Source organism: Artibeus jamaicensis, unplaced genomic scaffold, assembly GCF_021234435.1.
Source record: "Artibeus jamaicensis isolate MK-2021 breed Jamaican fruit bat unplaced genomic scaffold, CSHL_Jam_final scaffold_1964, whole genome shotgun sequence".
NCBI lineage: Eukaryota > Metazoa > Chordata > Mammalia > Chiroptera > Phyllostomidae > Artibeus > Artibeus jamaicensis.
Window position 1 is genome coordinate 58,225,401 of NW_026522030.1, and position 27,736 is coordinate 58,253,136.

General features: G+C 40.1%; 2 protein-coding genes and 1 long non-coding RNA gene across 8 annotated transcripts in view; 1 reads left to right on the forward strand and 2 right to left on the reverse strand.

The window, feature by feature from the left end:
• Positions 1 to 3,381, reverse strand: part of CDKN2A (cyclin dependent kinase inhibitor 2A) — a 27,556-nt gene extending 24,175 nt beyond the window's left edge. The window contains exons 1-2 of one of the 6 annotated variants that reach the window (XM_037167997.2): positions 2,414 to 2,462; positions 1,964 to 2,063 (exon numbers count right to left, since the gene is read on the reverse strand). Coding sequence is in view for 2 of the 6 variants with exons in the window: in XM_037167993.2 (XP_037023888.1) it covers positions 1,347 to 1,587 (241 nt within the window). In the remaining 4 variants the exon portion in view is untranslated. Of the gene's footprint in view, positions 1 to 1,346; positions 1,763 to 1,876; positions 1,920 to 1,963; positions 2,064 to 2,413; positions 2,463 to 2,858; positions 3,257 to 3,283 lie in introns of those variants that run through there. The other 5 variants (XM_037167999.2, XM_037167995.2, XM_037167998.2 and 2 more) reach the window with 5 other exon arrangements.
• Positions 2,073 to 15,034, forward strand: LOC128626062 (uncharacterized). Its single transcript, XR_008389945.1, has 4 exons — positions 2,073 to 2,300; positions 4,787 to 4,825; positions 6,077 to 6,128; positions 14,877 to 15,034. It is a non-coding gene; the product is annotated as an uncharacterized LOC128626062 (long non-coding RNA).
• Positions 11,712 to 15,185, reverse strand: CDKN2B (cyclin dependent kinase inhibitor 2B). Its single transcript, XM_037167992.2, has 2 exons — positions 15,030 to 15,185; positions 11,712 to 12,771 (listed from the first exon to the last, which is right to left on the reverse strand). The coding sequence occupies exons 1-2, from the start codon at positions 15,183 to 15,185 to the stop codon at positions 12,511 to 12,513; spliced, it is 417 nt and encodes a 138-aa protein (XP_037023887.1). The 3' UTR covers positions 11,712 to 12,510.
• Between the last annotated feature and the right edge of the window lie 12,551 nt (positions 15,186 to 27,736).

Sequence of the window (27,736 nt, forward strand, 5' to 3'; positions counted from 1 at the left end):
AGTTACATATACTATGCAATATTTTCTACAACTTAAAGTAATCACAATGTTAAATCATGTATTCTTAAACTAGAAAACACATAATTATAGTATTTACATAGATAAAAATGTTCTTTGTTACTGGAGCTTTCTAGTACAAAATAATTTAAATAAAATAACTTTATATAGAGTAATATTAACTATGATACTCAGAAACATATCATAGTGTCTCAACATCTGCTACTACGAATAAAAGAGCATTAAGAAAACAGCCTATGAAATTCCTTATAAGCTTCTGCTACGAATTCTTTTAAAACTGAACTCTCATAATAATATGAAAAAGAAAATGTGATTTACCTTATAAATTTTTGTAGACATTTGCCAATAAAATTGAGGCACTTAATTTAACATTGACAGTTGTAAAAGTTCTACATTTATGAATCAAAAAGCCTATTAACATTTCAATAAGAACTAATTACCCTCTGCTGGCCTTTTCATTTTAAAACATTTATTCCAGAGGAAATGATGCAACAAGAATGGTCACAAAAATGAAACCTCATTAAATTGTTTTTACATTTATTATCCAAGTTCTAATAGGATTCTACATCTTGTAACTATATATACTTTCCCTTATTCTGGCCATGGGAAGTTACACCGACTGTATCAAGATTTATCTGATGTGAAGACAAAACTCCCTAGAAGCCTACTTTTCAAGAAGTAGGCCTCATTTTGTAAAAAGTGTTAATTGTGGCCTGAGATGATTCTGCTAAAGTTAGGGCCTTCGCCTTTGTCCCGAGACATTTGAATATGTCCCGCCAAGTAAATCTGCTACTCACTACCTGCCATTCATTACTAAAGCCCACTTCTGACTGCAAATTTCCCACTCACTAGTTAGCAATCCTTCGATCAATGTTACTATTTCGCGAAGTCAGATCACGAGGTTACTGGACGAAGGGAAGGCTGATCCAGCAAGAAGGCTGGGGAGAAAAAAGGCGGCCTCCACTAAACCGAGACCGTTAATAATGCTGCCCTCCGGGACCACACCAAGTGCCCTAGGAACACACCTTGTGTATTTCATGGTGTGCTGTGTGTGTGTCCCACCCAGAAAGTCCAGGGGCATTTCTGGAGTGGGCTTAGAATCTCCCGTTTCCCCCCCGAGCTTCACGGGGTGAAGGAGTTGTGCGAAGGGGCTCCGGGCTCGATAGATCGACAGACCCTCACCTCTAAGTTTAGGTGTAACCCGTCTGGAGAGATTCAAATGAGCCTCCAAACCCAGGAAGATCATTAAGCTGTGCATTAAAATCACGCCCACCGAAGCCACCTAAAGGCCGATGGACCGCGCCGGGACTTTTCGAGGCCTCTCCTACCTGGTCTTCCAGGATGCGCCTGCCGCGCTCTGCGCTGGCTCCTCACCAGCGCCAGCACCAGGGCCGCCGCGGCCCGAAGAGCCGGCGCGGCACCCTCGCCCGCGGGCCGCGGGATCTGCACCACGAAAGCCCTCACTCGCGGTGGGCCAGACACGCGGCGAATCCGCACCGTGACCAAATAGGTATACACCATGTTCTCGCAGCGGCCGTGCTGCGCGGGCGCTGCGCCGCCCCTTGGCATCAGAGGTTAGCAGCGCCGTGCCCGCCCCCTCTCCCCACGATTTCAAACGGAGACCCACACGCGGCGGCGGCGCCCATCACCGCCCCGAAGGCGCGCACCCGCGTCCCCGGCGCGCGCCCGCTCGGCCCGGGTCTCCCCGGGTCCCCGGACCGTTCCGCGCTCAGCGCGCGCAGGAAAGGCGGTCCGAGGGCGGCGAGCGCGCCCGAGACCAGAGCCCTCGCTTCTCTCCCTCCCCCACCGCCTCTTTCCCGCCTCTCCGCGCTCCCCCACCCCCACCCTCCACACACACCCTGGGCGCGGGCGCCCCACGGGGTGACAGCTCCAGGTCCTGACGACAGACCCGTCTCCAAGCAGCCCGCCCCTCAGCGCCCGTCACCTGACCGCCGCCGGGAACGGACGGGGGCGCTTCCGCGGCTTGGCGCTCGGGCTCCCGCTTCCCTCGCTTTATTCCTCGCGCCCCCTCGGCCAGGGTCTGCCTTTTCTCCAAACCGGGTGATTTAGAAAGAGAAAAAGAAAGAAAAAAAGCAAGATCACGTCATTGCTCTACCCGCCATTCAGCAGGCTGGATATCAGTTTTGAAAGAAATGGCGCTATGCTCTACTTCTAGATGGGAAAGGAGTGAAATGAAGGGAAACCTCCGCGCGCCGCGGGTGCGATTCCTCGACACGGCGCGGCGCCGGCGCGTGGGAGCGGCGGGCCCGGGCCCGGGTCAGGTAGGCGCGGCGGGGCCCCAGCCCCGGCGTCCCGCTGGGTCGGACGCCCCTTCCTCACCCCGCTCTCTGCCTTGCCGAGGGCACAGGGGTGGGTCGGGAACTGGTCATCTCACCCGGCAGTTTTTTTATTTTCGTTTTTAACCTTTCAGCATCTTCCTCTTTCCTGCTGCCCCGCGCTCCCCTCCCCCACCGGCTGCTCCCGCGCGTCTTCGGCTCACCCCGCCTTCTCCCCGAGTCCTGCGGCTCCGGCCCCAGCCGCGCACAGCCTCCTCCGCCGACACCCGGCCGGCGCCTCGCCCGGGTCCTCGCCGCGCTCCCTCGGCCCTTCGCTGCCCTCCTCCCTCTTTCCCCTTTCCTTCCACATCGGCGGTCCTCTCTTTCTGGACACCCCTGCGCTCCCCCGGCGCTGTCCACTCGGAGCAGGAAAAGCGAGGGAAGGACAGAAGCAGCCTAAAGTAGGGGTGTGTCGAGGACACGGTCGTGGCCTGAAGACGCGGAGGAGCCGGGCTCCAGAGCGGAGTCTGGCCGGGTCCACCTCTCGGGGAGCGTAGAGCTTACCTGCGGGCTCGCCGGCTCCCGGCGGCGGGAGTCGAGCCCAGGACGCCGCTTCCAGGCGGGCGTTGCAGACCCCGGGCCCCAGTCTCCGGGCGTGCAGTCTTCGTCCATCCAGAGCCTCGAGGGCCGGAGGCCAGGCCTGGCCGACCGGGCTCGTAGGAGAGGATGTGGGACTAGGCCCGGGCTTTGGAGCCTAAGAGGTGGCCCGCCTCTCCTCGGCTTCTTCACGTGCTCCGGCCTAGTGGCCTAGCTGCCAAGGGGAACCCGAGCGAGGGAGGTGACGAGTCGGAGGAGGAGAGTGAGGCTTGGACAATCCAACCCTATCTGGCTGGCCAGGTCTAGCAGCAGGCTTCCTCCACCCCACCCCTCAGTTAGGGACCAGTCTTAAATAGACACTCTAAACATCTTTAGATTTTTTACAAAGGCACCTCTAGGCTCTCCTGCAGGACTCAATTTCCCGGAACACCGCGATCGGTGCCAAGGCTACTTGCTACTCCCGTGTCTGGAGCGAATGTCTATTCTTTCAGGCTCTTCTCGGGTTAGCTCCTTCTCACCTCAGAGACTCTTCCTCTTTCAGAGGCCGTCATAGCACCCTGTTTTGTTTTTGTTTTGTTTTGTATTGCATTTAGCATATAGAAATTATCTTATGTAATTGTTTGTTGTTTCTATATCACAGTAGAGTGCAAACTGCACAGGAGCCAAGTCCTGTTTTGTCTTGCACCACAATGATGCACCACTCGCCAAAGAAAACTTCATAGAAGAGATTATAATTACAGTGATAATGAGGGTATTTCGTTTTATGGCAACAAATGAGGGGCAATTTAGGGAGTGGATAATTCAGAGAAAGCATCCTGGAGGAAAAATGATGCCCAATTTCAGCATAGTAGCATTTAAGAGCCCTGGAGATGTCAGAGAGTTAAGGGTTTCCTGGGTCCAGGCAGGGTGATTAGCTGTACCAATGAACTGTGGTGGGTGGGTGAGCGCAAGAACTGTAGGATACATCTCTTGAAATGATTAAGGTTCTCTAGAGAAGAGGAACTAATAGTGTATGTGTGTGTGTTTTAAGGAGTTGGCTGACCTGATTGGGCGGGGGTAAGTCTGAAATCTTCAAGACAGGTTGGCAGGCAGGAGACTCAGGGAAGAGTTGAAGTTGCAGTTTTGAATCATCAGGCAGCCTGGAGACAGAATCCCTTCTTCCTTAGGGAACCTCAGACTTTTCATTTAAGGCCTTCAACTGATTGGATGAGGCCCATGCACATTATGGAGGAAAATCTGCTTAATTCAAAGTCTGTGGATTTAAATGTTAATTATATCTAAAACAAAACTAAACTAACCTTCACAGCAACATCTACCTTGGTGTTTGACCAAACAATTGGGTACCCTAGCCTACCCAAGTTGACATATAAAATTAAAACATTATGTTATCCCATTATGCCTGAGGGATCTGTTGAGCCTCAGTTTCTCCCTTAAGTTTAAATTCAGGGATGTCTGTATTGATTGGGCCTGTATAGCTTAATCCATAACCATTTCCCCTCTATCCAAATTTGTTCTGGGGTAAGGGCAGTTGCCCACTCCAGAGGAATGCCATTTGAGTGAGAGGATTGATTAAGACTATTATACAGTAAGCTCTGCCTTCAATGATTATACATTTTAAACTTTAAGTTTAAGTTCCACCTCGGTTTTCCCCTGCTGCCTAGTACCTGTGTTTTGTTAGTTGTGGTATGCAGGGGAATTCTGTCTAATTTTAATATTAGCAAAATACAATTATGAAGATGAATCTTTAGCAAAGGAATGAATTTGTGGTATTTCAAATACTTCTGGACTTCCAAATAACTTTCGGCTATGTGCTATGCAAAAAAAAGGTCTGAATAAGAACTGAACAGTATTGTGTATATGCACTTTCACATGTATTACTTATTTTATCTTCACAGTGGCTCTTCGAATTTGGGATGGCTACCCCTATTTTACAGGTGAGAAAACAGAAACCCAGAGGGGCTCAAATCTCGAACACTTTACAGGCCAGCAAGTGCCATTGTTGAAATCATGAAGGTCTTTGGACTATAAGCCTGTGGTCTTCTGTTGTACTGAAGGCCAGAGGGAGTGAGTGATCAGTGAGTCATATTTGCAGACAGAGTATCACTGATGTTGGAACTTTTCTTTGCTCTCTTCCTTTTGCCTAAAACAAACAAACAATCAAACCAACACACGTATATGCACACACACAACCCCCAAAACACCGACCATGACTCTGTAGATCTGAGATTTTAATTGGGAAAAATGATTTTCTATTTTGGATCAGCAAATTGTTCTCAGAGGCAAAGATAAGAGATGGCATTTTACTTAACATAGATTGTATTATGTCTTCCCTGCCCCCCACCTCAGGACACTAGTTTTCTCATACGTGTCTCTTGATTAACAAAACTCTATGAGAAACTTCCCTAACATTACACATAATCAAACTGAAAACCCCAAAAGTATAAGGGAGAATAACACCATAAGCAAGATTTAAGTACTATTTTTAATAAATAATAAAAGATTAACTTCTAGAACATATAAATAAATACATAAGTGAGTAAAAATAACCCAGTAAAAAGGAGCAAACAATATAATGGGAAGTTTTTGTTTTTAATTTTATTTATTTATCTTTAGAAGGGAAGGGAAGGAGAGAAGGAGAGAAATATCAATGTATGGTTGCTTCTGGTGCATCCCCTGCTGGGAACTGGCCTGCAACCCAGGCATGTGCCCTGACGGGGAATCAGACCACAGTATTTTGGTTCGCAGGGCCGTGCTCAATCCACTGAGCTACACCAGCCGGGTAATGGGAAGTTTATAGAACAGGATATACAAATAGTCAAGTGGTCAAAAATATATGAAAAGATACTTACTTTCATTTCAGTAAAGCAACGTAACAGAAACAATGACATATCTATAGGTGTGGCAAAAATGAAAAGGAGTGGTGACACCGACAAAGTTGTCTGGAAACAGTCACTCCTACACAGTATTGTAAGTGTGGTACCATTGTTTTGGAAGGCAACTTGATGGTGTTAAAATTGTGCGTGGATATGTGTACCCTTTGATTTAGCAATTGCTCTTTTTAACATAAAATTATGAAAAATATATATTAATATACAGGGGTGAACAAAAGTAGGCTTACAGTTGTAAGTACTCAAAACACAAAGTTTATTTTTGTATTATTATAACCTGCATGTCTTTTTCCATAGGAACAACTGTAAACCTACTTTTGCTCATCCCTGTATATATACACATTTATAAGTAAGTATTGAAGATATACATATGCGTACATATAGTATATACAGACTCACATGTATGAAAAGATTTTACACAAATACAAATGTAGAGATGAACTCTGTGTGTGTGAGAGAGATGTATGCTTAGCATAAGCAATTTTACTCCTATAAATTGCTATAAATAGCTCATATAAGGATGCAAAAAAGTTTCTTTAGAGCATGATATGTTGTAGCAAAAAAACAAATAGCAATTTGCATGTTTGTGGAAAAGAGACTGGTTTTTAAATTTGGGGTTCATTCATAAAATAAAAACTATGCAGTCTTTTAAAAAATGAAGTGTATTTGTCCTGATAATGGAAGTTGTCAAAGATCTCTTACTAGTTGAAGAAAATAAGTTGCAAAATAATATGATTCTATTTCCATTTTCTAAATGTTGAGGGAAGAGTGTTTGCTTATGCACCTATATTTCTGGATGGTTAATTAAAATTTTTGAAAAATAGTGGTTACCCCTGGGAAGTGAGAATGAGGGGTTAGAGAGGTTTCAGGAGATTTTTACTTAATTCTGTTTATTTTCTGTACTGTTTGAAAGTTTACCATGAACAAGAATATTAAAGTAACAATCTCAGAAATTTGGGGCCCCAGACATAGAGATTCTAATTCTGATAACCTGAAGTTGGTCAGCAAATCCGTACTTAAAATATCTCCAGGAGTGAGTCTGACATGGCGTCAGGGTCGAGAACCACTTCTCTGTGTGTAGGTCTGAAATGATTGGTGGAGACAACACCATCATTGTACAAATATCATAAATACCTAGGGGCAGATATAAAATTAAATGTTATTTAGGTTTTTTTTTCTAGAAAGGGGATAACATTTTTTAAAGATTTTATTTATTTTTAGAGAGAGGGGAAGGGAGGGAGAAAGAGAGAGAAACATCAATGTGTGGTTGCCTCTCACGTGGCCCCCACTGGGGACCTGGCCTGCAACCTAGGCACGTGCCCTGACTGGGAATCGAATTAGTGACCCTTTGGTTCCCAGCTCGTGCTCAATTCACTGAGCTACATCAGCCAGGGTGGGATAACATTTTTTTGTTGTTGTTCATGGTAGTAGTTAAATGGATTAAAAGGTTCCTGTAATTCCTGGAGTAGATCCATAAGTGGTAACTCTGAATTTCAAAGGCAGTTTAGAAATTAGAAAGTAGGGTTGCATGTAGGGTGGGATTGCAGGTTACTATAAAGGATACTACTGTGCCCTAGGAAAGGTGGTAGAGCCCAGCAATTCATAATTTATAGATGGAACGAGGAGCAATTGGGTGTATTTCCAACACTTACCCTTCAGAAGAAAACTCCATGTGTTGTCAATATCTGTTGAGCTATCTGTGGGTTTGTGAACAGAATAAATTTGCTTACTGTTTTATGCTTAGATGTTATGTCTTATAGACATTATAAAATATGGAATAACATACTGAAATTATAGCTTAACCCAATGAAGAAAACAAAAAGCAATTATTTCTAAGGCACGAGTGCCACCTGGAGAATAATGAATAATCCTTATGTATTTAGTTAGGGACTATGGAAAGCCACCCGAGCTGGTCCTGAATCCCTCTCTGTTGTTGATAGCCCAGTACGTAGTATGTGGTGCAGAAGAAAGTGGAATTCTCAGGGAGACCCAATTTTTATCTAAGGCAAGGAGATTGAGATATTTATGAAAGGATAAGAAAGTAGAGAGAAGTTGTTTAAAATGACAGAGGTCAAACACGAAATGATTCAAGGGAAGTAGCAACATCTCTATCACAAAGTTTTCAAATAACAGGGCAGCTAAATAGATTATACATTTTAGTTAATTCTGTTGTAAAATATTTTCTGTGCCAGAACCTACTCTATACATCTGTTGGGCGCCTAAACCATGCTTCTTCTAGGTGGAAATGGGATTAATAACTGTTTGGGTTTCTTTGTAAACTTTGAGAATAATGTAGATGTATCTCTCATAGTATTTTTTTAGCAGCAAGATCGTTGGCTTATATTTATTTCAAACTTCGTATTTGTAAATCATAGTTGTGTGCTCAGTTTTGACATATATGTTGATTTACATTAGTGTGCTTAATATGTAATCCATGTCTGTTACATGAACTTCATTAGCACCGGCTTCAAAGCATTTTTTCTTTAGTGCACAATTAATAAAGAGATGGTGATAAAAATTACCATTTCTATAAAGTAAAGCATTTTTTCCTTATGCAAGGAATAATATTAAAATCTTCTGAATCTTGCCCAAGGGGCAAGAAAGAAGTCATCCTATTTTTAACAGCTGAGTTTGAGAAAAGTTTTATAGAAAATCAAGAGATTAGGTAATGAGCGGATTCCCATTATTTTAGGCCTGGAAACATTTCACAGATCCCACCTGTCTGTGGACTATATACAGTTTGTTTTGGTTTTGTTTGTTTGATTCATTCTGCTGAACTATTGACTCATGTTCCATAATACACTACCACGCTCGCTGTTCCTTTATTCCTGTTGTTGCTTTCTTTTTACCTCATTTTCTGCCCTTTTGAAATGGTTGGCATGTACGCATTTAGGTGATATGGAACTCTTCCCCGAACATCTGGTTGTTACAACCACCCCGGCAAAATTTAAGGACCTAAGGTTTCAAAGAACTGGATGGAAACAAACCAGAAACTCCCCACCCTTTTGAAATGGGTGTGTAAAGTCCATGGCAGCTGTTTACAGAGAGTTACTCATCCTCTAATGACTTCTTCTACATATTTTAGCATTCGTTTGACTTTGTACTTTCTGTTTCCTCTAAGATCTCCAACCTTTTCTTTAGGTTCCGATTCCCACACCAACTCCATTTGGGTCAGAATCCTTTGTTAGAGCATGCTCGCTTAAAGACCACCTCTTTGTTCGGAGCACTTACCTTAGTTTGTAACTACCTGCTTCAGCTTTGTTTTCTGAATATACTGGATCTACCTGCTTATCTCACTTCAAGAAACATTCTTTTAGTGGCTGTGAGTGGTATGAGAGAAATGTAAAAAGCATTAGGAAAAATCAGAGGTAAGAGGAGGTGAGAAAGACCTTAAAATTAAACTAAGTACTGGCTTTACAAAGCATCTTTTCTGTCTCAGTTTCCAAAACTTCTCTGTAATTTTTCAACTAACTGGGGGAGGTGATGTTTATAAAGATATTCCCCCCCCAGGGCTCCAGAATTTAAAATGTGCCTTTCCTTTCCATTCCTCTATATGTCTTTTTTTGCCTCTCATACCATGGCAAAATTATTACTAATAGATATCAGCCCCCCCAGCCATGTATGCAACAAACTCATAAGGGATAAAACTTTAGTGATGGTAGGGAACTTAGAAGTCATATAGTCCAACTCCCACCTTTTGTATGGCTTAGTAAGTCATGTATTTAATTAGTTGAAGGACCAATAGTGGAACCCAGGTCTTAAGTTCTCTTTCATCCATTAGCTCTTTCTTACCTGGGTTAAAAATAGTGGGGGAAAAAAGAGAATGAATGTATTGTGACTAAACTTCTGTGGCTTCTTCAGATAATTAATGAAAAAAAATTTAAGTATGTTCTATCTATCTGTCATTATTTTTAGCTTAGTTGAACACTGTGAAATTACACCAACCTAAAATTTATTCTTCAGGTTTTCACAAAATAACTAAATTATTAATAATGAAGATAAGACTCCTGTACTTTGGATGACATTGGCTCTTATATTTGCTCCAGAAGGCAATCTGTAAGAGTGCTTCTTCAGATGGCTCTATAATTTTTGCAGATAACTAATTTTACTTGTTCTTTTGGTAGAGTGCCAGTGTCTTGACATTGGAGAAATTATTCCCTGTTATAAAAGTAATCAGCTTCTGATAAAACACGAAAGGAAGGTAAACATGTCTTTTTTAAAATAATTGAGACTAATTATAGAGGTGGTAAAAAAAAACCCTAGATTTACCTATTAACACACAGATAGTTTGTTTTTAACATTTCCCATAAAGGAAGGGCAATATAGAATCTCAATGTTAAGTGTAAGTTAAATTAGTTTATTTGCTGATGGTCAGTTACCTAGCTTCATGAGATAAATTATTTGGCTTTATACACCACACTGCGTTTACCATGATACAGAAATAAAATACCACAAAAGCATCCCAATGTAGACACTTCCCCAAAGCTGCTTGGAGTCTCATGGATCTTGGGCTCTCCTTTCGAATGTTTCATTCCTTAGATCTGAAATGACTAATTTTAGCCATTAGAGCACAGGAAATTTTTAATAGATTTTGCTTTCATAGTAAATCATACTTGTTTTTTCATCCATCACCTCAGCTGGAAAAGAAATCTAAAAATGAGCCAAGTGAATTCTGAATTTATTTCACTTCCAGATCTTGGGATGAAGGTCAGGGAGTGAGATTTGCACAAATGTTGGTAAGATTTTCTGCTTCAAAAAATTTAGTTGACTTTATATTTATTATTAATCATTTTGGAGAACAGAATAGTGCAATGGGTCAACCAAGCCCAGTCAAACCATAAGCTTTGGAGCCAGACAGTTACTGTGCACAACCCTGGAATGAATAGCTTGGGACCTTTGACAAGCTACTTGGTATTTCTCTCATTTTCCTCATACAGGAAACACTGCCTGTTCCCAGCTTATTTCAACTGTTAAATGAACAACTGAATTTTAAAGTATGCTTGGGACAAGTTACGTGTTAATAAATGCTTACACATTTCTCCCAACAAGATATATTGATTCTCAACTAAGCTTCCCCAGTAATATTCATTTGCAGAATAAAGAATTGATAGAAAGGTAAAGATTTTAAAATTTACCTCTTCCTATAAACCTCTCAAATTAATTCTCTGTTCCCTCTTGTCTCACACAACACACAAACTACATGTAAATCTTTCAATGTATGTGTAACCAGTTTTTATAAATTTTTGAGTCTTTAACATTTCTCAGGAGTTAGTGGTAAATCCATGAGCATACTTTTTAAAGCTAATTTACCCACATCTTTCAGTCCAATCTGTATTGCTTTTCTTTATTAAAGCAGTGAAGTAACAGTTGTTTCAATACTGTAATGAATCAAACAACACTGGGAATTAAATCACAAAGCAGTGCATCTTTAGCAAATATTAAGACATTCCACAAGTCATAATAATATATTTTCAGCAATTTTATATGCAATCTGTTTTTTTTTCAGTAACTCTTTGGGAACTATCTGGATTCAATTTATTGGCTCAGAGCATTGATCTTGTAAAAGACGTTTGTAATATTTCATAGTTTGGTCCCCTGAGACAGTCCAGGGAGGGAAACAGAAATTTTAACAAAGAAATAAATAGTTTAAAGATGAAAGTTATCTAGGCGTTGACACTGTACAGTAGCTTCACTTAAGAGCTATAGTTCTTCATCATCACTTTACCAAGGTCCACGAGTTACCTACTTTGTTGTTTCAAGTCTCCCCATTAAGACTGTTACTGAAGAATAACACATAAGTATGTACCAAATATCAAGAAGTCTTTTCAAGTGGTGATTTACAGGGGTGTTCTGTATCCTATCGTATAAATACAGCAAGTAGTTAGTTAACCGCTATAGTTTTTTTGTTTTTTTTTTTGCTTTTTTCCCCCCCGCTACAACCCACCCCTTCATAATGTTCGCTGACAGCTGGAATGCAGAAAGCTCTCCTGGACTGAATAACAAGCAGCAAGTGCCCCGCCCCTTCCTGAGAGCTGTCTTGCATCAACGTGACCCACAGATTTTAAAATATAAGGGCAAATAAGCGCAGTGGTTCCCATCTTCTCTTTTCGTTACCATCCGGTGGTGGCGCTGTCTCCAAGGACTTCCACTGAATACGGTTTTACAGGCGACATGCTCACACAGCCAGTAAAGCATTGGGTGCCTACTGCAACCCACAGGGACCGTCATCATTATCTTCTGGTCTTCCCTCTTCATATTTTCCCTTAGTCCCCTGGGCCTAAAGCCCGGAGTAGGGGCTTACTCGGGGCTGCTTCAAGGTCAGTGGGATGACCATTTCAACCTCCCTCCGGATGCCAATCACTGGTGCCTCCCGCTCTGCCCCCATCACTCGGGGTCCTTCGTGGACTTCTTCATATGCCACTTTTCGCCAGAAAACCCTTTAAAGTAAACCTGGGAACTCAACATTATACTCCAAAATCTCATGGAAAATCTCTTGCCCCACCTCTTTTGAGTTTGGCTTCATGGAGGGTGTCGAAGGTTAGATCCAGGAAGAAAAAAATAATTTACTTCCGGCCTGCCCCTCCTTTCCCACGAGGAATCTAGTTGCCCAGGAAGGCTTTCAGGTTTTCCACCGCTCCAAGTTTGCAGCCTTCATTGGGCTAAATCGGGGATGGGGAACTGGGAAGAAAAGAAAAGTCATTGCTCGCGCGCGCGGCTGGGTGCACCGGCCATCAGTCTCCTGCGGCTGCGCAGAGGTACCGAGCCACGTCTAGGTGGCCTCGCTGCTCCGCCAGGTCCACGGGCAGGCGGCCCCAGGCATCTCGCACATCCAGATGTGCCCCTGCTCGGTGCAGCGCCACCAGCGTGTCTAGGAAGCCTTCCCGGGCAGCATCATGCACGGGCCGGGTGAGGGTGGTGGGGTCCGCGCAGTTGGGGTCCGCGCCGTGGAGCAGTAGCAGCTCTGCTATGTGGGTGCTGCCCATCATCATGACCTGCCGAGAGAACAGAAGGGTCTGGGTGAGGGGAGAGCGAGATACAGGCTCGGGCAAGGACAGGTATAGCCACTTCAGAGAAATACCCATTCATGAAGTATCTACTTAATGCAGAGGTGCTCATAAGCCTCAAGAGTCTGGTTAAATTTCATTTGCTGATGCAACATTTCCCTCTTCCCAGACCCCTCACCGGCCCCAGTTATGCTCTTTACTAATTGAGGTTCAGTTTATTCTCCAAACATGCCGGGACAAGATCAAGTACTTGTCGTCATTGTGGGAAAAAAAAAAGAAAGAAAAAATTGGCGTTAAGTTTAAAGGCTTTTAAAGTGTTAAATTATTTCCCTTGCTCTCCCCACTCCCCAGCCATAATCCGGGTCTAAAAATCCTTATTACAGTAGCAGTCAGCTCATGTATATACACAATTTAGATTAATGCTTTAGGGGAGAAAATAAGAAACAAATTTAAAATAAGGTTCATTTTCCATAGTAAATCCCCCATGAAAGGCTTTTGCTTTTCAGTCATATATGGCTGTGGTTATAAACATATGGCCCTACAACTTGAGCCAAAATTGGAAGTATAAGGGAAAAAGTAAAGAAAGGCACACATTGTTTTCTAAGATGATGAAAAAATTTTGTTGTGAATAAATAGTTCACCATTTTAAATATTTAACTTAATTTTATGGAAAAGGGCTAAAGTTTAGAGGGTAACATATTAAATGTATCAAAATAAGCAGTATAAATACATTGTATAGGATTTTATAATGTTAAATAGTAATTGTTTTTCTATATAAAAAAACTTGGATGTTAGTAGTGGAATCAGAACAATGTATAACTTAGAAAAATGATGTTTGGAGCAGTAGTTGTGTAGTACCCATTTGTATACATATACATTATGCAAGCATTTACTCTATTATTTTAACAATAAAACAAGTTTTGATAATTAAACATCCAAAATGTAATTATTTGTTCTTGTGACTGCATTTTAAAATGCACTATGTAATTGAAAGACAGTATACTAAAATTTTTGTTTCCATAATATTAGAAGCATCCATTTCCTTCCTTAAAAACCAATATATGTTATCATTCCTACTGGTGATATACAGGTTTCACCTCTAGAGAAGGGGGAAAGTGGTTCTTCATATCTCAGAAAGTGGTAAATTAAAATGATAAGTAAAACCTATTTATACAACTGTTAGTATAGTTTGAAGTCTTTAAGTACTTTACCATACTTTTTGCTGCTTTGAACCATCCCTCATTTCTTGTAATATTTATATAAGAATTCAGAAGGAATGAATACATCTTTTCTTTAAAATCTACAATATTGACAAGATTCCTTAACAAAAGCTTGGTTCTGGAAGGTGATGGTGAGGTGAGTACTAAATATGATCATTACAGTCAACAGTAAAGCATGAAAACATTGCCTTAGATTTTAAAGGAATTAAAAATATATCAGTACTAATTAAAGCAGGAATAGTAAACATATTGAATAAATGCAGTTTAACATAAAGAGGTTAATTATTTATGAAGACTCCTTTCCATTTAAAAAGGACTTAACAGTTGCTGTGGGGATGCTTTTGTATTACAGGCATTTGGTATGATAATTAAACAGTAGAAATCCATAGAAGCATCTTTTTTTGTGTAACACTCAAGAGATAGTGCTTACATCAGATAAAAAAACTAAGTGTTGTGGCTTAGGAATCTTAATCCTTTTATCAGTTTGCCTTTAGCAGGAAAAAATACAAGGAATTTCAGGAAAAAATACAAGGAATTTCATGTTGCAGCTTAAAAGTTCACTTTTATTTTTTTCATGTGCTATGATTTTGTGTGATTCCTTAAATACTGTCCAGTATGCGTAAGTTGTAATTTATCTGTATCACTGAAAGTAGACTTTAGAGAAGGCAAAACAGTTCTACCCAAGTAACCTCCCTTTCCACTTTCCTCCTCAATTGAATCTACACCTTGCTTCTCTGATCCTGAGAAGGGAAAGAATATATTGATCTTTTTCCATCATTAGACAAAACAAAACAAAACAAAACAAAACAAAACAAAACAAAACAAAACAAACCACCAAAATGAAGCAGTGGGGTTTTTATTCCCTTTCTTTAGGGTTTTGGGTGGATGAAAAGCTGCTGTACACGTGGGCTCCACGCGTCTAGCAAGAGAGAAACAAAGGAGACCTAGGTCCCAGACAGGACCCACGGAGGCCGCGCCCCCGCGTTCGTGCGCCCCCTGCTGGTGAGGACCCCGGGCCCCAGTTACCTGGATCGGGCGCCTCCCGAAGCAGTTGACTCCATTGGGATCTGCACCGGCCTCTAGGAGCTGCCGCACAGTCTCCACTTGCCCCCGCGCCGCGGCGCTGGTCAGACCCGCATCGCTGCTGCCACCACCGAGCAAGATCTTGTCCTCTTCCCACATTTTGCAGCCACCAGAAAAAAATGGCCCGAATGATCCACGGCTGGCCTTGAACTACAAAACACTATTCCTTCCCTCCCCTGCTCGCCCTGGAGCGCTCTGTCCTCCCAGGGAAAGCTTCGCTCAGTTCCAGTCTCCTTCCCCGTCCTTCTGCGACTCGGGGGTTGGTGCCAAGGCCGAACGGCCAGTCTTTAAATTGGGCTTTTCCCGGCGCCCGCGAATTAGTGGACGCTCCCGCCTCACTCCCTGGAAAAGGCGCCTCTCGATGCCTCAGCCGAGCGCACAGGGGCTCCGGCTGCAGAGTGCAGGCGCGCGTTGCAAGGTCCTCAATTCACTGAGGAGCTCCACTCCGGGGGACTGAGAAGCCGGCAAGGACTGAAACGGGTTCCAGTTTGGCAGCCGGGCTGGGCTCTCCCCACCCCCTTAGGCTCCTCCCGCTGTCCGGCCGGCGGGCTCCGGCAAACTGCAGCGGGCGGGCCAGGAGGCGGGGTCAGCAGATGACGCTATAGCTGAGTATGGACAAGGGAGGGGCGGGGTGAGCGAGCCCGACGTTGTTGGGACGCATGCGCCAGACTCCGGGAGCGCCGAGGCCACGGTGCTAGGCGCTCGGTCGCCAGCAAAGTCTTGGCTAAGTTTCTGAAAGTGTAGAATCCTTGTACTTAACTCCCTCCAGCAGGCGGTGCAGGGGAATTTTATTCCTTCAGCCCTAGCTGGGCCTATTGTTTTCACGCCGAAAACATTAGTTGCTCCTTGTAGAATCCATGGCTGAGAAGCAGGCATTTAAAATCACTCTGCCCCTCTTAATATGTCCGAAAGTGACAGCTCTGCATCTGTCATTCAAGTAAAATTTATTCCTCCTTCTCAGGTAGTACTTGAACTTTACCTAGCTTCATTTCTTACAGTTTTCTTTTGGATGTGTCTTCCTACTGGAATCAGTCAAAAATCAGTTTCAGTGAAAAATCCCGAGAATCCTATGTTGAATGTGCTTCTTACTTTTTCCATCTTTGAATTATGGTACAATTCTTTAAAAAAAAAAAACTAGTTTGAGATTGAGAGTGGAGAGCTGGTGCACATTAGATACTTAAAATATAAATAGATATTTTAAGAATCTGAGATCCCACATTCATGATATTTGAACAGTTTATTTTTGTTTGCACTCTTACCTATTAAAACCCACCTCAGCAAGTATTTTATTTTTGTTTGTCATGAGTAATAAAGGACATTAATCCAATAGTAATGAAACATAATAAAACAGAGGTGTGGTGCTGGCCCTGAAATTAAACAGCCTGAACCTGTCATTAAATCCTTTTCCAAAGGTTTAAAGGCAAAGTGCTATTCTTCCTAATCTTCCAAGGTGAGTTTGAATTAACATATGCATTGCATTAAAGATTTAAAAATTATAATTGATGGTTGACTGAAATAGGAAGAGAAACAAAAGTTTCATGTCTTGTTTCCTAAAAATTTTGGTGAGGAACTACATGAAAGTGGGTCTCTTCTAACACTGAATAGTTTTTATTTACCACATCATTTTTGGTTCAGAGTGCCAAGGAGGAAAACTTTTAAAGGAAGGGCAATTGCTTGCTTACTTACAAATGAGAAATTGCATATGTTCTTCTAGCATGACTTATCTTGGATTCCTCTCCTCTCGAACCACTGTAGAATGAAGAAGAGCTCTTTAAAGAAAGGAAGGCCCATTGAAGTGGTGTTTAGGGCTGAAGATATACTGACTGACTTTTAACAGAGTAAAAATCCACTTGGATGAGGAAGGGAAGGAGGCAGTATTAGTAACCAGTTTTTTCTCTCTCACCCCACCCACAGTTCTTAGGTACCTGTTTAGTTTATTTTATTATTTTTATCCTTACCTGAGACTCTGTTTATTGACTTTAGAGAGAGAGGAAGGGGAGAAGAGAGAGAGGGAGAGAGAAATCAGTTGCCTGTGAACCAAAGGGTTGTTGGTTTGCTTCCCAGTCAGGGCACATGTCTGGGTTGCAGGCCAGGTCCCTAGTGGTGGCACCTAAGAGGCAACCACACATTGGCATTCCTCTTTTTTTTTTTTTAATTTTTACTTTTTTATTTTTATAATGTATTTTGTTGATTATGCCATTACAGTTGTCCCATTTACCACCTTCATTCCCTTCCACCCTGCACACCCCTTCCTGCTCATATTTCCCCCTTTAGTTCATGTCCATGTGTCATAAGTTCTTTAGCTTCTACATTTCCCACACTACTCTTGCCCTCCCCCTGTCTATTTTCTCCCCACCATCTATGCTACGTATTCTCTGTACCTTCTCCCCCCTCTCCTTCTCCCACTCCCCTGTTGCTAACCCTCCATGTAGTCTCCATTTCTGTGGCTTTGCTCCTGATCTAGCTGTCCACTTAGTTTGCTTTTGTTTTAGGTGTGGTTGTTAATAACTGTGAGTTTGCTGCCCTTTCACTGTTCATATTTTTATCTTCTTTTTCTTAGATAAGTCCCTTTAACATATCATATAATAAGGGCTTAGTGATGATGAACTCCTTTAACTTGACCTTATTCGAGAAGCACTTTATCTGCCCTTCCATTCTAAATGGAAGCTTTGCTGGATAGAGCAATCTTGGGTGTAGGTCCTTGCCTTTCATGACTTGGAATACTTCTTGCCAGCCCCTTCTTGCCTGCAAGGTCTCCTTTGAGAAATCAGCTGACAGTCTTATGGGAACTCCTTTGTAGGTGATGTTCCTCTTTTGCTCTTTCTCCTTCCCTTCCCCTTTCTCTTAAAATAAATAAATAAAATCTTTAAAAAAGAATGTATTGTAAATTAACTGTTTCCTGCATTATTGCCTTGTATTTCCCTGAAACTTAACAAAAAGGTTAGGAAAAGATAGCTTGAGCCATTTTTTATTTTTAAAAAAGATTTAGTTTATTTATTTAACTATTTTTTAGAGAGGGAGAGTTAGGGAGAAAGAGGGAAACACCAATGTGTGATTGCCTCTCTCACACCCCCCTACTGGGGACCTGGCCTGTAACCCAGGCATGTGCCCTAGACTAGGAATTGAACCAGCAACCCTTTGGTTTGCAGGCTGACACTCAATCCACTGAGCCACCACCAGGGATACCTTGAGCCAATTTGTGAGCCATCTTCTTAAGTGGTAGGCATAGACAAAGTGTTTGAAAAATAAACACTATTTGGAGGTGATAAAAGATGGAAGATACTTTTTCTTGGCAATGGGGACATAGATAAAAGGTGGTAAGAAAAGGTGAAATCTCAGTGGCAGGATGACTAAGATGCTACCGTGAGAGAGACATGTGAGCTTCGCTAAGCAAGTTGATTAGAAAAGAACTTCGGGTGGGGGAAATGTTACCAGGGGTACGCACGATTACTAGCACCACGGACAGCGCTTCCCTACTAAGCATTTCTCGGTGGTCCTAATCCACTCCAGACCGAGAATTCCTGAGGAAGTTTCAAACTTAATCTTCCAAAACATTTTGTCCTCTGAAATTCAAAGAAAATTACATGGATGCTCAGCGAACTTCTAGTTTCCAAATATTATTGGATTACCTAATATCATTTGGGTAAAGAATATTAAATATCCTCTATATTTAAAAGAGGGGAGACATTACATTACATTTATTGTCTACACTGTTCCAAGTGCTTTACAAATATTATTTTATTTAATCCTCATCCCCTGTGCAGCATGCATTACTATCTTAATTTTACAGATAAGACAAACATATCAGAGAAGCTAAGTAACTTACATACTAGCTAATCATCATTGGAGGTAGCAGCTAACCTGGGTAGCTTCAGAGTGTCTATCATTTACACCACATAGTTATTAGCAGCTGTCATGTAGGCTTAATGGAAAAAGCAATAAACTGGCTTATAAGTATTTTCCAGATGGCTTACCTCACAACATAAGCTTAATGGACTTCAAAGATGACATTTTACACATAATACAATAGCACATTTGTCTTGGACAATAGAGTAAGATAATGAAACATGTTACCTCTTCCTGAAACCCAGCTGTCTCTAGGACTGAATGTAACATGTTGTTAATGCTTGGCATGGATGAGAACATAGTGGACACCTGGAACTTGGAACTGTCACAGCTGTGCCTTTTCATAGTATGGATAATTTATAAGCTAGAAGAGAGGGCAAGTAGATGATAAATTGGTCTCAAATTTTGCATGTAAATAGAAGTGAATGAATAGAGTCAGTTCCAGTATTATTCCTAGTGATAATGTTTATATTCTAGTGGGTGAAACTGTATATGAACTCGCTATGAAAGTGTGAATAGAATCAGTTGAGTGACTAAGAGAAGGAGTGACACAACTTGCACATAGTTGAATCGAAGACAATGTTTCTAAGTGGGGAGAGAATAAAATCTGAAATCATTTTTCGTGGCTTTTTCAAACTCCGCATGACCCACCTCCCATCAGGAGGCTGGATTTTCTACATTTCATCAGTTGAGATGTATTGCTCCAGGACCCACAGTGTATCTCCTTCTACATTGCTATACATGCTTCTTAAGTTGAATAGAATGGTGGACATATTCATCATTTTAGCATATTAGTTTCTTAAACCTGCTGTTACAAAATACAACAGACTGCAAGGCTTAAACAAAGGCATTTATTTTCCCACACTTTTGGTTTCTCTTGAGGCCTCTCTCCTTGCTTTAGAGAGAGATGGTCCCTGTTCTAATGCTTCCTCACAAAGTTATCCTGTGTTCATGCAAGCCCCTGGTGTCTCTTGTGAGTCCAAATTTTTTCTTCTCATGAGGACACCAATCAGATTTTATTAGGGCCCACACTAAAAGACTTTTTTGAACTTAATTACCTCTTTAAATGCTCTATCTTCAAATATAGTCACATTCGGAGATACAGGGGGTTAAAGAATAACATGAATATTTTGGGGGGGGGAACACAATTTAGTTCAAAACAGAATTTCCCCTGACTTTTACACATACCACTTTTTATTTCCTTTTAACTGTTATTAATTATTCATTTGAATAAGGATAAAATTAAGATCAGCACATTCAAATTAGTTGAATATGGTACCAGTTTTTATAATCTATGTCTTCTTATCTTTCCTGTGTTCCCTATTTTTCTTTCCTGCTTTCCTTTTAATTTGTTTGTTTCAGGAGTTGGGTTGTTAGTTCTGTAGCTTTCTGAAGCGTGGACTTTGCAGAATGCTTGATGACATTGTACTTTTCTGTCACTTGCATTCTTCTAATTTATTATTTAGATACAGGGTCTGGATGTGATTCAGCTTTGATATACTTGGCAAAAATACTTCATTACTACCATTATAAATTTCCATCAGAGAGGCATATAATTTGATTGTATCTCTTTTTATGATCCAAACAGCCATTGATATGTGAAAGGTTGAATTAGCTGAAAACATTTTCTCAAAGAAGAGATAGCTTCTGGGAGCTTAAGTTTTTGAAAATTATGCTGAAAAGATCAATAAATTGAAAGTTTTACTTTTGTTTTTTTTGAAGAGTGTTACTTAACATAAATTACATATTTAATTTGCTTTTTTTCTGAGAAATGTATTATATTTGAACTTGTTTGATAATCTTTCCTTGGGGATAATCCCTACATTTCTGATAAAGCATATTTTTCTTTCCACAGCTCTTGCATAAAACCCACCAGACAAATATAGTAATTTTTTAAACAAGATATATTAATTTTAGGAGATTTCTTTGTTTAAATATTCTTGAGCACCCTCCCACATATACATACACATGTCTTAGCAAAACCAGTTGGCTTGAAGATTTGATTAATCTGATATACTGTGGATACAGTTCTTTTTTTAAAAATCAGAACCTTATTAAAATCAAGGCATTCTTTTTAACATTTTGCAGTTTTTGTTTTTTATATATTTGTTATTGTTCTATTACAGTTGTCTCAATTTTCCTCTGTTGCTCTCTCCTGCCCCACGTACACCCTGCTAACACAGTCAATCTCCACCCTTTTGTCCATGTCCTTGGATCATTTATACCTGTTCTTTAATGAGGCCCTTCTCCTTTCCTCCCTTATCCTCTTCCCACCTCCCTTATGGTCCTTGTCAGTTTGTTCCTTGTTTCCATGCTTCTGGTTCTATTTTGCTTGCTTGTTTGTTTTGTTCATTAGGTTCCTATTATAGGTAAAATCATATGGTATTTGTCTTTCACTACCTGGCTTATTTCATTTAGCATAACACTCTCCAGTTTCATCCATGCTGTTATGAAAAGTAGGAGTTCTTTCTTTCTGCTGCATAATATTCCATTTTGTAAATGTACCACAGTTTTTTGATCCACTCATTTACTGATGGGCACTTAGGCTATTGTAAATAACACTGCTATGAACATAAGGGTACATAGTTCTTTAGAACTGGTGTTTAAGGATTCTTAGGGTGTAATCCCAGCAGTGGAATCACTTTGTCAAAAGGCAGTTCCATTTTTAGGTTTTTTAAAAAAAGATTTCATTTACTTTCAGAGAGAGGTGAAGGGAGGGAGATAGAGAGGGAGAGAAATATCGGTTGATTGCCTCTCACATGCTCCCACCTGGGGACTGGCCTGCAACCTGGGTATGTGCCCTGACAGGGAATTGAACTGGTGACTTTTTGGTTTTCAGGCTGGTGCTCAGTCCACTGAGCCACACAAGCCAGGGCAAACTTTTAGTTTTCTGAGTAAATTCCACACTGTTTTCCACAGTGGCTGCACAAGTTTGCATTCCCACCAGCAGTGCACTAAGGTTCACTTTTCTCTGCATCTTCACCAGCACTTGTTTGTTGATTTGTTTATGAGGGCAATTGTGACTGGGTTGAGGTGGTATCTCACTGTGGTTTTAATTTGCATCTTTAAGATGGCTAGTGATGTTGAGCATCCTTTTATATGCTTATGGGCCCTCTGTATGTTCTCCTTGGAGAAGTTTCTGTTCAGGTCCTTAGCCCATTTTTAAATTGGATTGTTTGTCTTTCTAGCATCGAGTTGTATGAGTTCTTTACATATTTTGGATCAAACCCTTGTTCAAGGTATCATAGGCAAATACGTTTTCCCTATACAGTCAGTTCCATTTTCATTTTAATAATATTTTCTTTAGTTATGCAGAAACTTTAAAATTTGATGGTGTCCCTTTTTAAAATATTTTTTTCATTATTTCCCTTGCTGTAGAAGATGTATTGGTGAAAATATTGTTGTGGGGGATGCCTGAAATTTTACTGCCTATGTTTTCCTCTAGGACTTTTTTGGTATTGTGGCTATGTCTAAGTCTTTTTATCCATTTTGAGTTTATTCTTGTGTATGGTGTAAGTTGGTAGTCTAGTTTCATTTTTTTGTGTGTACTATTCTGGATCTCCCAGCACAATCTGTTGAAGGGGCAATTTTTACTCCATTTTATACTTCTGCACCCTTTGTCAAATATTCATTGACTGTAGAGACATGGGTTTATTTCTGGGCTCTCTATTCTGTTCCATTGGTCTATGTGTCTGTTATTACACCAGCACCAGACTGTTTTGATTACAGTGGCCTTGTAGTATAATTTGATATCAGGTATTGTGAGCCCTTCTACTTTATTTTTCTTTTTCAAGATTGCTGTGGCTATTTGGGATCATTTTGATTTCATATAAATTTTTCAAATATTTGTTCTAAATCTGTGAAGTATGCTATTGGTATTTTAATAAGGATTGCATTGAATGTATAGATTGCTTTAGGTAGTATGAACATTTTAATGATATTGACTCTTCTAATCCATGAGAATGGTATATGCTTCCATTTGTATCTTCCTTAATTTCTTTCTTCAGTATTCTGTAGTTTTCTGAGTATAAGTCTTTTACCTCTTTGGATAAGTTTATTCCTAGGTACTTCATTTTTCTTGTTGCTATAGTAAATGGGGTTTTTCCCTAGTTTCTGTTTCTGATATTTCATTGTTGGTGTACAAAAATGCCTTTGATTTCTGAATATTGACTTCATATCATGCTATTTTTCCAAATTCACTTACTAGATTGAGTAGTTTTTTGTGGAGCTTATAGGGTTTTCTATGCACACTATATGTCTTCTACAACTCTGACAGTTTTACTTTCTCCTTTCCAATTTTGATGCCCTTTTTTCCTTTTTCTTGTCTGATTGCTGTGGCTACAACTTCCAATGGTATGTTGAATAGAAATGGTGTAAAGGGATAACCCTGTCTTGTTCCTGATCTTAGTAGAAAAGATTTTAGTTTCTGCCCATTGAGTATGATGTTAGCTGTAGGTTTCTTGTATATGGCCTTTTCTATGTTCAGGTATGCTTCCTCTATTCCTACTTTGCTGACTTTTTTTTTTAATCAAAAATGGGTGCTGTACTTTATCAAATACTTTTTCAATGTCTATTGATACAATTAGTGATTTTTGTCTTTCATTTTATTTATGTGGTGTATTACATTTATTGATTTGTAAATATTGTACCATCCTTGCCTCCTTGGCATGAATCCCAGTTAATTATGGTGTATGATATTTTTAATGTATTACTGGATCTGGTTTGCCAATATTTTATTGAGGGTTTTAGCATTTATTTTCATCAACAATATTGGCCCGTAGTTTTCTTTCTTTGTTGTAACATTACCTAATGTTGGAATTAGGATAATTCTGGCCTCATGAAAAGAGTTTGGGAATCTTTCCTCTTCTTGAAAGTTTGGAATGATTTGAGAAGAGTAGGAGTTAGCTCTTCCCTAAATATTTCATAAAATCTGCCTGTGAAGCTGTCCAGTCCAGGGCTTTTGTGTGCCAGGAGTTTTTTGATTACTGCTTCATTACTTCAATTTCACTAATTGTTATTGGTATATTCAGGCTTTCTGCTTCTTTTTATTTAGTTTTGGAAGATTATTTGGTTTTAGAAATTTGTCCATTTTTCCCAGGTTGTCAATTTTTTTGGCATATAATTGTTCACAGTAATATCTTACAATGTTTGTATTTCTGTAGTATTGGTTGTAATTTCTCCCCTTTTGTTTCTGGTTTTGTTTATTTCTGTTGTCTATTTTTTCTCGATGAGTCTGGTTAAAGGCCTGTCGATTTTGTTTATCTTTCAAAGAACCAGTTCCTGGATTTATTGATCCTTTGAACTGTTTCTTTTTAAAAAGATTTTATTTATTTACTGCCCTGGCTGGTGTTGATCAGTGCATTGAGCACTACCTGTGAACCAAGTGGTCACTGGTTTGATTCCCAGTTGGGGTGCATGCCTGGGTTGTGAGCCGAGTCCCTAGTAGAGGGTGAGCGAGAGGCAACCCCACATTGATGTTTCTCTCCTTCTCTCCTCCCTCCCTTCCCCTCTAAAACTAACTAAATAAAAAATTTTAAAAATAAAATAAAATAAATATTTCTTTACTTATTTAGAAAGAGGGGAAGGGAAGGACAAAGAGAGGGTAAGAAACATCGGTGTGTGAGAGATACATGGCAGCCTCTTACACGCCCCCAACTGGGGACCTGGCCTGCAACCCAGGCATGTGTCCTGACTGTGAATAGAACTGTGACCTTTTAGTTTGCAGGCTAGCACTCAAACCACTGGGGCACAGCAGCAAGGGTTGATCCTTTGAATTGTTTCTTTAATCTGTATGTCATTTAATTCTGGTTTGATCTTAATTATTTCCTTTCTTCTACTTGCTCTGGACTTTGTTTTTTGTTGATCTAGTTCTTGTAATTGTAAGTTTAAGTTGTTTATTTGAAATGTTTCTTTTTTAAGTAGGGCTGTATTGCTATGAACTTACTTCTCAGGACTGCTTTTGTTGTGACCCATAGGTTTTGTGCTGTGTTGTGTTTATTTTAATTTGTTTTCAGAAACTTTTTGATTTCTTCCTTGATCTTATTGTATACCCATTCATCATTTAATAACATGTTATTCAGTCTCCATGAATTTGAATGTGTTTGAGTTTTTTCCTTGAGGTTGGTTTCTAGTTTCAAGCCATTGTGATCCAGGAAGATGCTTGATATGATTTAAATTTTCTTGAGCTTATTGAGGCTTGTTTTGTGACCTACCATATGGTCTATTTTTTGAAAAATGTTACACACACATTTGAAAATAATATACATTCTGCTTCTTTGGGGTTAAAATGTTATGTACATATCAGTTAAGCCCATTTGATTTAGAGTGTTGTTCAATGCCACAGTATCCTGGTTGATTCTTCTCTTGGAAGATCTCTCCATTGTTGAACTGGTGTGTTAAAATCCTCTACTATGAGTATATTGCTGTAAATATCTTTCTTGAAGTACTCCAAGATTTACCTTATCTATTTTGGTTCCCCTTTGTTGGGGCATATATGTTTACAGGGGTCATATCCTCTTGTTGAATTGTTCCCTTGAGTAGTATATAGTGTCCTCCTTTGTCTCCTTTTATGGCCTTTGTTTTGAAATCTATTTTGTCTGATATAAGTATTGCTACCTCCTCTTTTTCTTATGTTCGTTTGCTTGGAATATTTTTTTCCATCCCTTAACTTTTAGTCTGCATGGATCTTTTGTTCTAAAGTTGGTCTCTTGTAGACAACATATATGTGGGTCATGTTTTCTTATTCATTTAGCTACCCAATGTCTTTTGACTGGAGAATTTAATTCATTTACATTTAAGGTTATTATTGATATGTGCTTATTCATTGCCATTTTCCTATTTGTTCTTGTGTTCCTCTCCCTCTCATTCTTTTTTTCCATCTTCTTAAAGCAGTGCCTTTAGCATGTCTTGCAGTGCTAGTTGAGTGGAAATGTGTTCTTTTAGCATTTTCTTTTGTCTGGGAAGCTCCTTATTTTGCCTTCCATTTTAAATGAGAGTCTTGCTGGATAAAGTAGTCTTGATTACAGGCCTTTGCTTTTCATTACTTGGAATATTTCTTGCCATTCTCTTCTGACTTGTAGTGTTTCTGTTGAGTAATCAGCTGACAGCCTTATTGGTGCTCCTTTGTGTGTCACTAGCTATTTCTCCCTCAATGCTTTTAATATTCTCTTTGTCTTTAAATTTTGCCTTTTTCATTATGATGTGTCTAGGAGTGGGCCTCTTTGGATTCATCTTGACTGGGACTTTCTGTGCTTCCTGGACTTGCATGACTTTTTTGCTTATCAAGTTAGGGAAGTTTTTGTCATTACTTTTTCAAGTAGGTTTTCTTTGCCTAGCTCCTCTTCTTCTCCTTTTGGTATTCCTATGATATGGATATTATTATGTTTCATGTTTTCCTGCATCTCACTTAAAACCTCTTCATTCTTTTTGAGTTTTTTTTGTTTTGTTGCTCTGTCTGGGGTTTTTTTCTACCTTCTCCAGCTCACTAATTTGATCTTCTGCTTCATCTAGCCTCTTTTTAATTCCTTCTTCTGTGTTCTTCAATTCAGAAATTGTATTCTTCATTTCCTCCTGGCTCTTATTGATAGTTTCTATGTCCTTTTTCATGCTGATATATTTTGCAGTAGGGTTCTTGTAGCTGCCCTGGAGTCTTTGTCGTTCTCCCTGAGCTCACTGAGCTCCCTTATAAGCATTATTTTGAACTCAATGTCTGCTAGTTTACTTGCCTCTATTTCATTTAGTACTGTTTCTGGGGATCTCTCTTTTCCTTTTGATTGTGGATTGTTTCTTTGTTTCCCCATTTTAGTTATTTTTCTTGTTTTTTCCCTGCTTCTTAGGTTGCTCTATTTTGACGCCCTATGTTTATGGTGTGACCTTCTATGTAGGAGACCTGTTAGGTTCAACAGTACATTCTCCTTGATCTCCTAAACTTGATACTCTTGGGATGCCCTTTCTTCCATTTATGTTAGCTCTCTAGTTGTAATTGCTTTTTAAAAAGATTTTATATATTTATTTTTAGATAGAGGTGAAGGGAGGGAGAGAAACATCAATATGTGGTTGCCTGTCATGCATCCCCTACTGGGGACCTGGCCTGCAACCCCGGCCTGTGCCCTGACCAGGAATTGAACCAGTGACCCTTTAGTTTGCAGGTTGGCACTCAATCCACTTAGCCGCACCAACCAGAGTATAATTGAATTTTGATTGTTGTTGTGTTGTCCTTTGGTTGTTTCCTTCCTTCAGCTGGCTGATGAGAACTGCTCTGCCCTCCTCATCTTGTATGCTGTTGTGCAGGTGCTACCAGTACAAAACCACAAAGCCCAGGAAATGAACCCACACCTGCAAAAATAACCCCCACCCACAGTCACACTATCAACAGCAAATGAGTCAGTATTAATAAAGGTTTAAAGAAATTAATATTATTATAAGAACAGAGAAATGAATATGAGATGACTAACAGAAAGAAAAATGATTTTGAGAGGGTAGAGGGAGAATAATAATAGCAGGGTATTGGGGCAAGGTAAAGAAAGAAAGTAAAATTTATATCATAAATAAAAAAGGGAATGAAGAAGGCAGGATGGAGCAATACAAGGTATACGGTATTAGTCTTAACAGAAATTTAAAAAATATATAGTGAGAGAGGAAAAAAAAGAAAAAAGTAAATAAATAAGAAATAGGAACCAATTTGGAGAAAACATCCACTACAGCACTATCAAATGATCTAAGCCCAAATGCTTAGCTATTAGATCTATTATAATAAGATTATTATTATTAATATTAGATATAATAAAATTTTTATAGGTGGGATG

What these genes read in the sequence shown, in the direction of transcription:
- CDKN2B (XM_037167992.2), bottom strand. Translation starts at nt 15,185, where the DNA reads ATGTGGGAAGAGGACAAGATCTTGCTCGGTGGTGGCAGCAGCGATGCG. An exon ending in TCGGGAGGCGCCCGATCCAG is followed by an intron (nt 12,772 to 15,029) that starts GTAACTGGGGCC and finishes TTCTCTCGGCAG; the next exon opens with GTCATGATGATGGGCAGCAC.